General features: G+C 34.1%; 2 protein-coding genes across 4 annotated transcripts; both read right to left on the bottom strand.

Annotated features, from left to right (window-relative positions):
* Positions 1-1,590: 1,590 nt before the first annotated feature.
* Positions 1,591-6,551, bottom strand: LOC123905931 (pentatricopeptide repeat-containing protein At1g12300, mitochondrial-like). 2 transcript variants are annotated; one of them, XM_045955739.1, is made up of 4 exons: positions 6,453-6,551; positions 4,102-6,158; positions 3,112-3,421; positions 1,591-2,189 (listed from the first exon to the last, which is right to left on the bottom strand). In XM_045955739.1, the coding sequence occupies exon 2, from the start codon at positions 6,103-6,105 to the stop codon at positions 4,456-4,458; it is 1,650 nt and encodes a 549-aa protein (XP_045811695.1). In that variant the 5' UTR covers positions 6,106-6,158; positions 6,453-6,551; the 3' UTR covers positions 1,591-2,189; positions 3,112-3,421; positions 4,102-4,455. The 2 variants fall into 2 exon arrangements, with proteins under 2 accessions (XP_045811695.1, XP_045811694.1); XM_045955738.1 differs by having other exon boundaries at positions 1,591-3,421.
* LOC123905935 (pentatricopeptide repeat-containing protein At1g62670, mitochondrial-like) lies at positions 1,591-15,158 on the bottom strand. Of its 2 annotated transcripts, none has more exons than XM_045955744.1 (2): positions 13,428-15,158; positions 1,591-3,433 (listed from the first exon to the last, which is right to left on the bottom strand). In XM_045955744.1, exon 1 carries the CDS (start codon positions 15,084-15,086, stop codon positions 13,461-13,463), a length of 1,626 nt encoding a protein of 541 aa, XP_045811700.1. In that variant the 5' UTR covers positions 15,087-15,158; the 3' UTR covers positions 1,591-3,433; positions 13,428-13,460. The 2 variants fall into 2 exon arrangements, 1 of the variants encoding a protein (XP_045811700.1); XR_006808636.1 differs by lacking the exon at positions 1,591-3,433 and adding an exon at positions 11,586-12,184 and having other exon boundaries at positions 13,107-15,158.
* Positions 15,159-15,755: the final 597 nt, after the last annotated feature.

The following is a 15,755-nucleotide window of genomic DNA, read 5'->3' as shown; positions in this document are numbered from 1 at the left end:
ACCAAAAGTTGGTGAAATTTTTTATAGGGACTAAAAACAAAATTCGAGATATTTATAGGGAACAAAAACTTATTTAACCCTAAAAACTATAACATAATGTAACCTTTTTTTTCACAGTAGCCAATGAGATCGAATTTAGTACCTCATGCATTGTACTTAAAGCCCTCACCAGTAAATCAAATCTAAGATTTATAATGTAACATTTTTTCTTTGCACAAACGGTGGCCAAATTCTATTTTTAAGTAATCCAAGCTCTGTCATTTATGCTAAATACATAATGGTCAAAGTTAGTGATACTGCTTGAACCAAAAAATAAGGTCCCCCCTTAGGTAGGTACTAAATCCTGAATTTCAGAATCTGAAACATTCAGGAACAAACTTTCAAATGATTTGAACAAAGGTATAAAAGAATGATACTTGTGAAGACACTTTGATACTTGACATTTCAATAATACATTCAATTTTTTCATAGTTAAGCTCAAATTCGTAAATTCAAACAGATCCAAAAATTTGCTGGCCAAAGCTGCAGAGCAAGTTCTTTCTTACTAATATCAATTGATGCCTTATAGTTTGTGAAATACAGTTAAGAAATCTTCTCTACGGATAAAATTCCTCTATTAAATTGTGAGAAGGTTGATAAAATTCCTATAAAACAATATTAAGCTAGTACAATGAGTCATGCACCCTATACCAGATTCAATATAGCACAAAAATAAGAAATTTAACAGACCCATGACAGTGACACAAAAACTTGTACCAAACTCAACAACACCAATCTATACAACAGGACAACGTATCACATACCAATGTTTCTTGAACTGTATCACGGATGACAAACACCAGCCAAAGATCACAAATACGACAAGAAAGGCAAGGCATAAACAAACTATAGCACAACCAACAACCATAAGTAGTAACATCAAATCATGCTAGCTTATATTCTCCTTCCATATGTCCTTTGAAAACAAGCTGGTCCATCTGTCAGAAGTTATCATCACCTCTGTTAATTATCATAATTGACCTATAATTAGATTGATATCCCAAGAACTCTGCAGGGTGAGAGGGAACATGACAAACCCCATTCAAAACTCATATTAGATTGATAGCCCGTATCCATGCCGTTTCCAATTTGGATGCAAGTTTAATATTATTTTTTTTCTCTACAAATTGCATCTAATTTCTAGACAGCCAGACTGTTCATATTACCAAAACCTGTCAAACTCGTACCTACTTTCTGCTTTGCAGCAAAGCAGTCCAAAAAAACATACAAGAAAAAATTATGCAAAACTGATGAGAATTCTAACTGACATTCAATGAACAAATTAGTAGTATCCTCCTCTTCTAACTGACACATTGTGAAGACTCTTAAATGAAATTCATTTCTATTTTCAACTTTTTTATATAGTCTTTGACCCAATTTCTAAGCGACACGCCTTAGAACAGACACAATGTTGAACTCAATTCTCTCAACTGAATTTGCCAGCTCCCACTCTTACCTTTTTAATTTCAAGGTACATCTACCCTATGCAAACTCAACTAACTAATACATTTCAGACACAATGCTTTCCAAAACCTTTCCTACCTATAAAGGTTTATAAAGAAAAGTAACGAGCTTAGATTAAGAGTGTGAAAAATCTTTACACATTACACTGTCAACACACATCCATTAAATCCTAACTATAATATAACGACAAGACTGTAAATCTTAAATGACATCGATGTAATACAAATGCAATACAGAGAACAATCTATCTCAGCATAACAGGCTGGAGCCAAATGCACTCTTGCAAAATTCAAAACTAAAAATTCATCAACCAATCTATCAATGTACCAACACTTGTGGAATTACTAAGTTTCAAAACCCACTATCCAAGTTGTCTCCCACAATACCTTCACATCTTGCCTTCGAAAAGCCTCTACTTACCCTTGCTGCTACTGCCACTCGATGAAATTCAGCACCAACACTCAAAACTTTCCTCTATGAGAAAACACCTTTGTAATCTCGTTTTTCCTGCATAGATAGTCTGCCACTATGACGAGAAAACTACCTACTCACACCGATACCTCTGAAGCTTAACAACAGACCAACACGCTTTAACTTCACCACCACTGCTTATGATACTCGAGCTGGATACATTCTGATAACAACCATGAAACTGGTTGACAGTACATTGCAATGATAAAGGATTACTGTGCCAAAAAGAATCAACCATTAATGTCATTATAATATCGAAATAATCATAACAGCAACACATGTATTGTGATTAATATCAAAGTTATAGTGAGGCCATTGAGTAGTCCACCTTTTCTTTTGTAAATATAACTACCAACAAAATAAATAAATCATATTAATTACATAATTGTCATGCGGTCGTAAGTCTCCTGTTGTGATTTCGAACATAAACCAAGTCTATTAAAAGACAAATGTGCACCAATCAACATATCATCATGCCAACCGTATTTGCCACCCGGCTTATGTGTTTCCGTCTAAGAGAAGAAGCGGGTCTAACTACACAGCCAGCATTAGGATCATGCTGGTGGATTAAGTACTGATGTCCACCAGAAGGTGATGGTTCAGAGTGTGGCGGTAAGGAGATGGCCAAATTAATTGAGTAGATAGAAATGAGAGAAGCAAGTATAATTTGAATTGCAATTTATAAATTTAATGTTCTGAGGTTTAGATACAGAGAACTAGTGTTGTGTTATTAGTTACATCACTAAAGTAACTAGCAACTAATGTAATTGAAAAACAATTAGTTACTGAATATAACAGAATTCACGAGAAATAATCCGTGCAGCTGTAGAAACATCAACAATCATGTGAACACGACAGAATGCAACACAATAGAATCCAATGTGTTACATTGAAATAATTGTAAAACATATTTTACATACATTAAATAGTTGAAAGACGTAAAGCTAGCCGAAAGGTTAACCTAGTGTTTATTCTTTTTATACCCCGAAGCTTCCAAAATTATTATTTATGTTCTGAAGTGGCAAAAAAGTAATGATATAAATCCCCCAAAACGTAAAAGAAAAGGAAGAGCTCATCCAAAAGAGAAAGATACAAATACATAAAGTGTCAAATCAATATATGAAAGCAAGTACTTACATGTTTAGCATTGATGACTCGTGAGATAACTAGTACATTTGACTGGGAGACGATGGAATATGATTTGCACAGCTTGGTCGTTTCAATGAAGAATAAACAAGCAAAATATGGGGAAAATTGAAAGAACAGCAGATGTTCAACAAGCATAAATTTACAACGGAAATTGGACTAATTGAAACAATAGTAGAACAGGAAAAACAACAAGTTGATTAAAAAAAGACTTGGCTGATGCTACAATTTGAATCCTTAAGCTGAGTGAGGACTGAGAAGTATCATATCCTCAAAATACTGAGCTCGTGTATATCCATTCCTGCATTAGAACCAATTGAAACTTTTGTACTTATTATAACATCACTATGAATCCCACAATTTGATTTCTCTAATATTTCATATGTTGAAAATTTATAGGCTTAACTACACATTTTGATCCCTTACGTTTATTTTAGGTTTTAATTTGGTCTCTTACGTTTAAAAAGTATCAATTTTGTCCCTTACGTTTATTTTAGGTTTCAAGTTAGTCATTTCCGTTAGTTTTGCCACTAACACCGTTTGAACAGTATACGCGTCAGTGTGTCCAAGTGCCACGTGTCACTCCACATATGCAAATTGACTGGCACGTGTGACAAAATTGACGGAAAGGACTAACTTGAAACTTAAAATAAACGTAAGGAACCAAATTGATACTTTTTAAACGTAAGAGACCAAATTGAAATCTAAAAAAGGACCAAATGTGTAGTTAAGCCGAATAATCGAACTCGGGACACTATAATCACCAAATGCGCTGCTTTACCAATCAGCCAAATTCAATCTTATGATGGCAACTAGGGGTGTGCATAAATGTTTCTACAATTGTAAAAACTAATCACTAACAAATCATTCCCCTTAGGGCACAAGTTAACATGACCCTTATTTTTTCTATTTTTCTACAATTTATAAATGCTAACTTGGGCCCACATGTTAACAAGTACTTACATGAAAGCAAGTACTTACATGTTTAGCATTGATGGCTCGTGAGATAACTAGTACATTTGACTGGGAGACGATGGAATATGATTTGCACAGCTTGGTCGTTTCAATGAAGAATAAACAAGCAAAATATGGGGAAAATTGAAAGAACAGCAGATGTTCAACAAGTATAAATTTACAACGGAAATTGGACTAATTGAAACAATAGTAGAACAGGAAAAACAACAAGTTGATTAAAAAAAGACTTGGCTGATGCTAACCAAGAATCCTTAAGCTGAGTGAGGACTGAGAAGTATCATATCCTCAAAATACTGAGCTCGTGTATATCCATTCCTGCATTAGAACCAATTGAAACTTTTACTCAAACTGGTTCTCCTCTTACATTAGACGACCACTGGCAATCATTTCATGTAAAAGTTTCAAGGCCTTATCATTCTCATCATTTTCAAAGAGAGCACGGATAATTATTTCATAAGTTATAGCATTAGGAACACAGCCATTGTCTTCCATTTTTAACAGTAGGGACTCAGCATCATCAAACAAACCCTCTTTACAAAGACCATTGATCATAATATTATATGTCCAGACTGTTACATTATAGCCTTTAATCAAAAGATCATGAAAAATCACTTGTGCGTCCAGAAATCTCCCTTCCTTGCAAAGTCCATCCATGAGTATATTGTATGTGTGCATATCTGGTTGAATGCCTTTGTCTTTAATTTTCTTGACCAATGCAATTGCCTTATCAACATAATGGTTTTTACATAAAGCATGTAATAAAGAACTGTAAGTGATCACATTGGCAGGTTGACCCCTATCTTGCATCTCATCAAGAAGCTCCCAAGCATGAGAGATTCTCCCTGATTTGCACAAACCATCAATAAGAGAATTGTAGGTTACTGCATCAGGAATAAGCTTCTTGTTTTGCATTTCTTTTAAGAGGTTCATGGCTTCATCCATCATTTTAATCTTACACAACCCATTAATCATGACATTATAGCAACGAACATTAGGAATCACTCCTCTTTGAACCATAGTGTTGAATATAACTTTGGCCTTGTTGACTTCATTAACTAGGCAATACCCATCTAGTAATGAAGTATAAGTAACAACATCTGGTTTGATACCTTGTTTCACCATAACAGCTAACACATTTTTAGCTTCTTTGACATTTCCTTCCTTGCATAAAGCATCGAGCAATATATTAAAGATATAAACATCTCCATTGAGTTTTCTGAATACAAACATTTCATTTAAAAGTCCAATTGCTTCTTTTAATTGACCAACTATGCAAAATCCATATATCAGAGAAGTGTAAGTAATAACATCAGGAGAAATGCCCTTTACAATCATTTCAGAATATAAATCCTTAGCATCTATTAAAAGCTTATCTTTACACAAACTATCAATAATTGTGTTGTACATTACTGCATCAGGCTTGACCAATTTCCCTTCGATTCGTCTTAGAACTTGCAAGGCAGCCCTTGTTTCTCCATTTTTACACAGTCCATTGATCAAGGTCCCGTAGCAAACTTGGTTGAGGTGAAATCCATGTGCAACCACATGGTCGTGAAAATGCAGTGCTTCCTTTACCTTACCGTTAAAACACAAACCTTTGATAAGAGTCGTTAAAGTTATGACATTGGGCTGATAACCCAACTTGAGAATCTTAGCCAATAGAGAAAAGGCAAAAGTCATATGACCGACGTGGCAGTAACAATTGATCAATATACTGAAAGTAACAATATCAGGCATAATTCCATTGAATTGTAATTGGTTAGAAAGGGAAATAGCAGTGGGATAATGTTTCATCTTAACAAGGGAAGTTAAAATCTTGCAAAATTCAACAATGGATGGGGTTGGATTCATACGAAGCATGCTATGGAATGAAGAAACAGCATTATCAACATCATTATCAATATCATTGTGAGTGAATCGAGATTTAGATGAGAAGGAATGAAGGAAAGTGGAAGTTGTGATATTATTATTAGAACGAAGTAAAGCTAACCTTGAGAGTGAGAACGACATTGTTGATGATCATATGTGTTAGAGAGAGATTCGCAACACCGCAATACAAAACCCTTCAAACAACAAAAACCAAGAACAATTTGAGCTAAGAAACAAAAGCATGAATGAATGCATTTTCCAATTTAACAACACAAAGAAACATGATCTGCAATGCAAACTTCAGTAGGGAGGGGATCCTCTCAATTGACATTACCGTCCAGTCACATCCCATCCATTCATTTGTTTTCATCATATATAATTTTAATTATCACTAAAATCATGAAGGGTGAGGATTAACACTTGAATCTCTCCAGTGATAATTCCACTGGAGACAACCCTGTCCCACTTCGGTATAAATGGAAACTAACCTTTTAAGCCAAATTATTGAGAACGCGATTCTTAGGGAATAGTTGGCGGAAGAGAATGCTACGAATAAAGAGAATGAATGAATAGAAATAGAAATTGAAATTTGGGGTTAAATGAAAATTAGGGTTCAATTTCCCTATTTTGAAATTTTAAAATTAACAATTTTTAATATTTAGTATTTAAATTATATAAAAAAAAAAGTATTTAAAAAAATTGTCACCCCTAATTAGAGCTGTCAAATAGGCTGCCCCGGCCAGTGGGCCAGACAATATGGGCTAGCCTGGCTCGGCCCGGATATTATTGTGCTACACATTTATGAGTCTGGCCAGCCTGTGTGGGCCACGTGGGCTAATGGGTCTGGCCCGACCCATTTTATTTTATTTTTTCTCATTTATTCGATCTTTTTTTACATGATTTTGATGTATTAGTTCCTCATAATTATCAATTTTATTGAAATATAATTTTATGCAAGTGTAAATAATTTTTACATCAGCACTAAATATCAATTAAACTCAAGTTTGATTCTTATAAAAGAAATAAAATCAAATTAATAAATTATAAACTAAGTTTTCTAAAGAGTTTTAGGTAAATATGATCCTTTTTATTATGTTTACACATTTAACTATATTTTTCATAATAAATTTTCAATTAGATGATAATTTTTTATGTTTTAATCGATATTATTTTTACAAAAATGACATAAATTTTTTGTTAACGTGTCGTCCCGAAGCCCACTGGGCTAGCCCGGCCCAGCCAATTTTCATTTGGGCTACATGGGCATGGGCCAAAAAGGCCCGGTTTCAATTGGGCTAGGTTTTTTTAGGTCTGATCTGTCCAAGCCCGTGGGCTAATCGGCAGGCCCATCAGTCCGAGCCATTTTTGACAGCTCTACCCCTAATTGCACCTTGTTTATCAAGTTTTTCTATCTTTGTCTTGTCTAGGTGTTAAATTATTTGAAAAATGAAATTTTATTGATCAATGAAATTTTAAATGTAGTACCAAAGTTTTAATTTAACTCGTTAAAACTGATTTGCTCTATCGGTCACCCGTATGACCCGACACCCAAACAAACTAGAGATGTAGACGGTTGGATTGGGTCCAAATCAAGATGAATCAGATGATGCAGTTTTTAAGGGTTTAGCAATTTTTGTATAGTAAAAAAGAAGGGTTTAGCAATTTTTGACCCAAAACCCAATCAAATTCGTCCAATGCTTGGCCCTAATCTTATCTCTTGTTCCATAAAATTTTACTTTGTTTCTCATTAGTCCCTATGAATCGATATTTTTTATTACGACGATAATCTCTTATTAGTGCAAGGCTATCATTACTCATATCAGGGAGCATATCCTCTCCCGTGTCCAGTATGTGCATTTAAATTTGGACCACATACTATAAGTTCGGGTTTGAGATTATTTAAACCTGCACCCGAAACTCGTAATCACACCTGGTTAGATGTTAAATTACTTATTATCCCTATGTATATATAAGTGTATAAATATTCTATGTTTTATATAAAATTTGTAACTTTTATAAATTTTCTAGTACATAGCTTCAATTTGTTGTACAACATTTTATTTACAATTTTATAGTTTTTTGTTGAAAAAAATATTTGAATGTTGGAATCTTGTCATGAAAAGGGAAAAGGTCAATGAATTTGGGCCGAGTTCGAGTCGGGACCGGGCAAGTAATTAATTTTGCATGTTCTTGTTGCGGGTTCGGATTTGGTAGAAAAATCTGAACCCAACAGGTGTGGGTGTGGGTGTGAGTTTTGTTTTGTCACCCGAACAGCCTTTGAGTTCGAGTGGTGGTTTTGGGAGCGGGTTTGGGAAGGGTAAAACTCGCACTCGACCCTACCTGTTGCCATCCCTATTTGAAGAAGGTGAGATGAGTTTTCAAATGGTAGTGGTGGCAAGGTAAAAAAGTTTAGTGGGGCGCAGTTTGTTGTCCGCCTACCTTTCATTCATGTGTAATTATTTTGGATATACCGTCTCCGATTTTATTTATAAGCAAAAGTCAACAAATTAGTTTGGCCTCAAATATAAGCAAAAGTTACCAAAAGTAAGTTTAGTAAATGCTATCATTCCAAAAGTACCCCTAATTAGTTGTTCCACTTTTTGACATTACTATAAGTCTCGATGCAAATTTAATGTATTATAAGGGATACTTTAGTAAAAATAACAATTTTTTTATAAACAAAGAGTATTATTATAAGGGAGTACAAGGGGTACTCAAACCCTTACAATTGACATCAAAAAGTCAAGAACTTTGAATACAAGACACCGGGTCTAAACACCAACTAGGAAATGAAATACAAGCATTACGGCCATAATGACAAGAAAACCATAGCCATGAAAAAAGCTTAATATCCTCTAATAGAGACGACGCGTCCGGGATGGCTCCTTTGAAGATAGTATTATTCATGTATTTCCATATATTTCAAGTGGTTGTCAACCAAACTAAGTGACGAACCCGCCCCTTATCTATAACAAATTTCTTAATATGTGTGAAACAAGATTATGACTATGTCAACGTTTTTGTGTGACATAGCCACATTAATGACTAAAACGAAAATAATTTGAAATTACATGGGCAAATTGAAAGAAATTTGTTTAGGGACTAATACCCAAATTCATTAACATTACAAGGACCAAAACACACATTTTACCCTTTACATTTATTTTCATTTGAGTTTTGTTTGTAAAAACTAGGGTTAAACATCCATATAAATATCCTAAATTTTGTTTTCGATCCATATAATTAAAGTTGAATAAATAAATATTGGGTAATTACAAACGGGCAACAAGCTATGTCGCTAATATTTTTTTAATGACAAAACCAATTTTCTTAAAAACAACATTCATAGCTCTAGGGGACACAACATTGTTATTCATAACATTTTGAACTCTTCCAGAAGACTCACAACCTCTGGTGAGAGGAAGCCAAAAGTGGTATAAAAGCATATTCATTGTCAGAACATATTTTCTCATGTTTGGTCACTTTACATTAAGCAACTTTGAGGGGTGTCTGTCCCACAGTAAAAGTCTCAGCTCTTAATCCAACTAGTGGAGAAACTCCAGTCAAATCCACCGATGCATACTTTCCACCTACCCACCCATACACCATAACATCCGCCGATCTAAGAGGTTATCACCCTTCTTGTGGGTTGGTCAAAAACAATTTGTCACTCAAATATTTTCTATCATTATTTTTGGTCCATATTTTTCGGTCAACTCATTTATATCACTTAATTTAATTCTTTTTTCTACGGTCGTGTTTAATAAATTATATGAATCTCTCATGCAAAAGTTTAAATTTTCTTAACAAGGGAGGAATTAAATATTACTTTTTAGTTTTTTTCGCATAAAAATTCATAAATAATTCATCATATGTTAAAAAATTCTAAATTTTTGTGGGAGGAGTTCTTATAATATTATAAACATGAATACATAAAACCATTGAAAAATGTGAAAGTACACAAAAGTTTAATTAAAAGTATGAACCAAAAGTTGTGATAGAAAATATTTGAACAACCAAGAGTTGCTGAAATTTTTTATAGGGACTAAAAACAAAATTCGAGATAATTATAGGGAACAAAAACTTATTTAACCCTAAAAACTATAACATAATGTAACCATTTTTTTTTCACAGGCCAATGAGATCGAATTTAGTACTTCATGCATTGTACTTAAAGCCCTCACTAGTAAATCAAATCTAAGTGATTTATAATGTAATGTAACTTTTTTTCTTTGCACAAACGGTGGCCAAGATTCTATTTTTAAGTAATCCAAGCTCTGTCATTTCTGCTAAATACATAATGGTCAAAGTTAGTGATACTGCTTGAACCAAAAAATAAGGTTCCCCCTTAGGTAGGTACTAAATCCTGAATTTCAGAATCTGAAACATTCAGGAACAAACTTTCAAATGATTTGAACAAAGGTATAAAAGAATGATACTTGTGAAGACACTTTGATACTTGACATTTCAATAATACATTCAATTTTTTCATAGTTAAGTCAAATTCGTAAATTCAAACAGATCCAAAAATTTGCTGGCCAAAGCTGCAGAGCAATTTCTTTCTTACTAATATCAATTGATGCCTTACAGTTTGTGAAATACAGTTAAGAAATCTTCTCTACGGATAAAATTCCTCTATTAAATTGTGAGAAGGTTGATAAAATTCCTATAAAAAAATATTAAGCTAGTACAATGAGTCATGCACCCTATACCAGATTCAATATAGCACAAAAATAAGAAATTGTAACAGACCCATGACAGTGACACAAAAACTTGTACCAAACTCAACAACACCAATCTATACAAGTCTAACACAGGACAACGTATCACATACCAATGTTTCTTGAACTGTATCACGGATGACAAACACCAGCCAAAGATCACAAATACGACAAGAAAGGCAAGGCATAAACAAACTATAGCACAACCAACAACCATAAGTAGTAACATCAAATCATGCTAGCTTATATTCTCCTTCCATATGTCCTTTGAAAACAAGCTGGTCCATCTGTCAGAAGTTATCATCACCTCTGTTAATTATCATAATTGACCTATAATTAGATTGATATCCCAAGAACCCTGCAGGGTGAGAGGGAACATGACAAACCCCATTCAAAACTCATATTAGATTGATAGCCCGTATCCATGCCGTTTCCAATTTGGATGCAAGTTTAATATTATTTTTTTTCTCTACAAATTGCATCTAATTTCTAGACAGCCAGACTCTTCATATTACCAAAACCTGTCAAACTCGTACCTACTTTCTGCTTTGCAGCAAGGCAGTCCAAAAAAACATACAAGAAAAAATTATGCAAAACTGATGAGAATTCTAACTGACATTCAATGAACAAATTAGTAGTATCCTCCTCTTCTAACTGACACATTGTGAAGACTCTTAAATGAAATTCATTTCTATTTTCAACTTATTTATATAGTCTTTGACCCAATTTCTAAGCGACACGCCTTAGAACAGACACAATGTTGAACTCAATTCTCTCAACTGAATTTGCCAGCTCCCACTCTTACCATTTTAATTTCAAGGTACATCTACCCTATGCAAACTCAACTAACTAATACATTTCAGACACAATGCTTTCCAAAACCTTTCCTACCTATAAAGGTTTATAAAGAAAAGTAACGAGCTTAGATTAAGAGTGTGAAAAATCTTTACACATTACACTGTCAACACACATCCATTAAATCCTAACTATAATATAACGACAAGACTGTAAATCTTAAATGACATCGATGTAATACAAATGCAATACAGAGAACAATCTATCTCAGCATAACAGGCTGGAGCCAAATGCACTCTTGCAAAATCCAAAACTAAAAATTCATCAACCAATCTATCAATGTACCAACACTTGTGGAATTACTAAGTTTCAAAACCCACTATCCAAGTTGTCTCCCACAATACCTTCACATCTTGCCTTCGAAAGGCCTCTACTTACCCTTGCTGCTACTGCCACTCGATGAAATTCAGCACCAACACTCAAAACTTTCCTCTATGAGAAAACACCTTTGTAATCTCGTTTTTCCTGCATAGATAGTCTGCCACTATGACGAGAAAACTACCTACTCACACCGATACCTCTGAAGCTTAACAACAGACCAACACGCTTTAACTTCACCACCACTGCTTATGATACTCGAGTTGGATACATTCTGATAACAACCATGAAACTGGTTGACAGTACATTGCAAAGATAAAGGATTACTGTGCCAAAAAGAATCAACCATTAATGTCATTATAATATCGAAATGATCATAACAGCAACACATGTATTGTGATTAATATCAAAGTTATAGTGAGGCCATCGAGTAGTCCACCTTTTCTTTTGTAAATATAACTACCAACAAAATAAATAAATCATATTAATTACATAATTGTCATGCGGTCGTAAGTCTCCTGTTGTGATTTCGAACATACACCAAGTCTATTAAAAGACAAATGTGCACCAATCAACATATCATCATGCCAACCGTATTTGCCACCCGGCTTATGTGTTTCCGTCTAAGAGAAGAAGCGGGTCTAACTACACAGCCAGCATTAGGATCATGCTGGTGGATTAAGTACTGATGTCCACCAGAAGGTGATGGTTCAGAGTGTGGCGGTAAGGAGATGGCCAAATTAATTGAGTAGATAGAAATGAGAGAAGCAAGTATAATTTGAATTGCAATTTATAAATTTAATGTTCTGAGGTTTAGATACAGAGAACTAGTGTTGTGTTATTAGTTACATCACTAAAGTAACTAGCAACTAATGTAATTGAAAAACAATTAGTTACTGAATATAACAGAATTCACGAGAAATAATCCGTGCAGCTGTAGAAACATCAACAATCATGTGAACACGACAGAATGCAACACAATAGAATCCAATGTGTTACATTGAAATAATTGTAAAACATATTTTACATACATTAAATAGTTGAAAGAGGTAAAGCTAGCCGAAAGGTTAACCTAGTGTTTATTCTTTTTATACCCCGAAGCTTCCAAAATTATTATTTATGTTCTGAAGTGGCAAAAAAGTAATGATATAAATCCCCCAAAACGTAAAAGAAAAGGAAGAGCTCATCCAAAAGAGAAAGATACAAATACATAAAGTGTCAAATCAATATATGAAAGCAAGTACTTACATGTTTTGCATTGATGACTCGTGAGATAACTAGTACATTTGACTGGGAGACGATGCAATATGATTTGCACAGCTTGGTCGTTTCAATGAAGAATAAACAAGCAAAATATGGGGAAAATTGAAAGAACAGCAGATGTTCAACAAGTATAAATTTACAACGGAAATTGGACTAATTGAAACAATAGTAGAACAGGAAAAACAACAAGTTGATTAAAAAAAGACTTGGCTGATGCTAACCAAGAATCCTTAAGCTGAGTGAGGACTGAGAAGTATCATATCCTCAAAATACTGAGCTCGTGTATATCCATTCCTGCATTAGAACCAATTGAAACTTTTACTCAAACTGGTTCTCCTCTTACATTAGACCACTGGCAATCATTTCATGTAAAAGTTTCAAGGCCTTATCATTCTCATCATTTTCAAAGAGAACACAGATAATTATTTCATAAGTTATAGTATTAGGAACACAGCCATTGTCTTCCATTTTTAACAGTAGGGACTCAGCATCATCAAACAAACCCTCTTTACAAAGACCATTGATCATAATATTATATGTCCAGACTGTTACATTATAGCCTTTAATCAAAAGATCATGAAAAATCACTTGTGCGTCCAGAAATCTCCCTTCCTTGCAAAGTCCATCCATGAGTATATTGTATGTGTGCATATCTGGTTGAATGCCTTTGTCTTTAATTTTCTTGACCAATGCAATTGCCTTATCAACATGATGGTTTTTACATAAAGCATGTAATAAAGAATTGTAAGTGATTACATTGGCAGGTTGACCCCTATCTTGCATCTCAACAAGAAGCTCCCAAGCATGAGAGATTCTCCCTGATTTGCACAAACCATCAATAAGAGAACTGTAAGTTACTGTATCAGGAATAATCTTCTTGTTTTGCATTTCTTTGAAGAGATTCATGGCTTCATCCATCATTTTAATTTTACACAGCCCATTAATCACGACATTATAGCCATTAACATCGGGCATCACTCCTCTTTGGGCCATACTGTTGAATATAACTTTGGCCTTATTCACTTCATTGATTAGGCAATACCCATCTAGTAATGAAGTATAAGTAACAACATCTGGTTTGATACCTTGTTTCACCATAACAGCTAACACATTTTTAGCTTCTTTGACATTTCCTTCCTTGCATAAAGCATCGAGCAATATATTAAAGATATAAACATCTCCATTGAGTTTTCTGAATACAAACATTTCATTTAAAAGTCCAAATGCTTCTTTCAATTGACCAACAATGCAAAATCCATATATTAGAGAAGTGTAAGTGAAAACATTAGGAGAAATATTCTTTGCAATCATTTCAGAATATAAATCGTAAGCATCTCTTATAAGCTTATCTTTACACAGGCTGTCAATAATTGTGGTGTATATTACCACATTAGGCTTGACCAATTTCCCTTCAATTTGTCTTAGAACTTGCAAGGCGGCTCTTGTTTCCCCAATTTTACAGAGTCCATTGATCAAGGTCCCGTAGCTAACTTGATCGAGGTGAAATCCATGTGCAAGCACATGGTCGTGAAAATGCAGAGCTTCTTTCACCTTATCGTTGAAACACAGACCTTTGATAAGAGTATTTAAGGTTATGACATTGGGCTGATAACCCAACTTGAGAATCTTAGCTAATATAGAAAAGGCAAAAGATATTTGACGAAGGTGGCAGTAACAATTGATCAATATATTGAAAGTAACAACATTAGGCATAATTCCATTAAATTCCAATTGGTTAGAAAGTGAAATAGCAGTGGGGTAATGATTCGTCTTAACAAGATAAGTTAAAATCTTGTTAAATTGTACGATGGATGGGGTTGGATTCATACGAAGCATGCTATGGAATGAAGAAACAGCATTATCAACATCATTATTAACATGAAATGGAGAGTGAGAGTAAAATCGCCTTAAGTAAGAAATGGAAGAAGAAGAAGAAGATCGAAAGGTGAACCTTAAGAATGACATTTGAGCGATGATGGAGAGGAACAAACGGAGCTTCAATTTAGGGTTTCATTTTCAATTGGAATGGAGTACACACTGTTTAGAGAATATAAATGTAAAAGTGAGATATTAAGGGTGCCTTTGATTCGTAAAACACCAAGAACTGGACAGAACAGTACAGGACAGAACAAGATAATGCAGGACAGGACAAACCTGTACCGGAAAGATATAGGACGATAATATTTTTATATTCGAAAATAAAATGGGTATTTTCGTATTTTTTATATTTATACTGTGGACAAAAAGTTGTCCCATGGTTTAGTGAGGGACAAAAAATCTTGTTTTTGTCCTGTCCCTTGCTATCTAATTTGTCCAGTCCCATAACAAATTTCAAATCAAACAGAGTACAACAAAAGTTGTCTTGTCCAGTCCCCTGTTTTTTTAGCAAATCAAACGCACCCTAAGTGTAACAAGAAAAAAAGTGAGACATTAAGTGAGTCCAAATATCATTTATACACCCAAAAAAATTTAAAAACTTTGATAATGGAAGAAATGGAAACAATAGATAATTGAGAGGATCCCAACCGGTATTATCCTAGCATTTATAAATTGTAGAAAAATAGAAAAAATAATTAGAAAAACTAATGTATATAAGAAAATTCAAAGAGAGTATTTTTAAAGGATTAATCTAGC

The sequence above is a fragment of the Trifolium pratense genome, linkage group LG2, assembly GCF_020283565.1.
Source record: "Trifolium pratense cultivar HEN17-A07 linkage group LG2, ARS_RC_1.1, whole genome shotgun sequence".
Classification (NCBI taxonomy): Eukaryota; Viridiplantae; Streptophyta; class Magnoliopsida; order Fabales; family Fabaceae; genus Trifolium; species Trifolium pratense.
This window is presented reverse-complemented; position numbering and strand designations above follow the sequence as displayed.

Bases quoted from the DNA above. Each gene is read 5' to 3' on its own strand.
- LOC123905931 (XM_045955738.1), bottom strand. From the start codon at position 6,105: ATGTCGTTCTCACTCTCAAGGTTAGCTTTACTTCGTTCTAATAATAAT.
- LOC123905935 (XM_045955744.1), bottom strand. From the start codon at position 15,086: ATGTCATTCTTAAGGTTCACCTTTCGATCTTCTTCTTCTTCTTCCATT.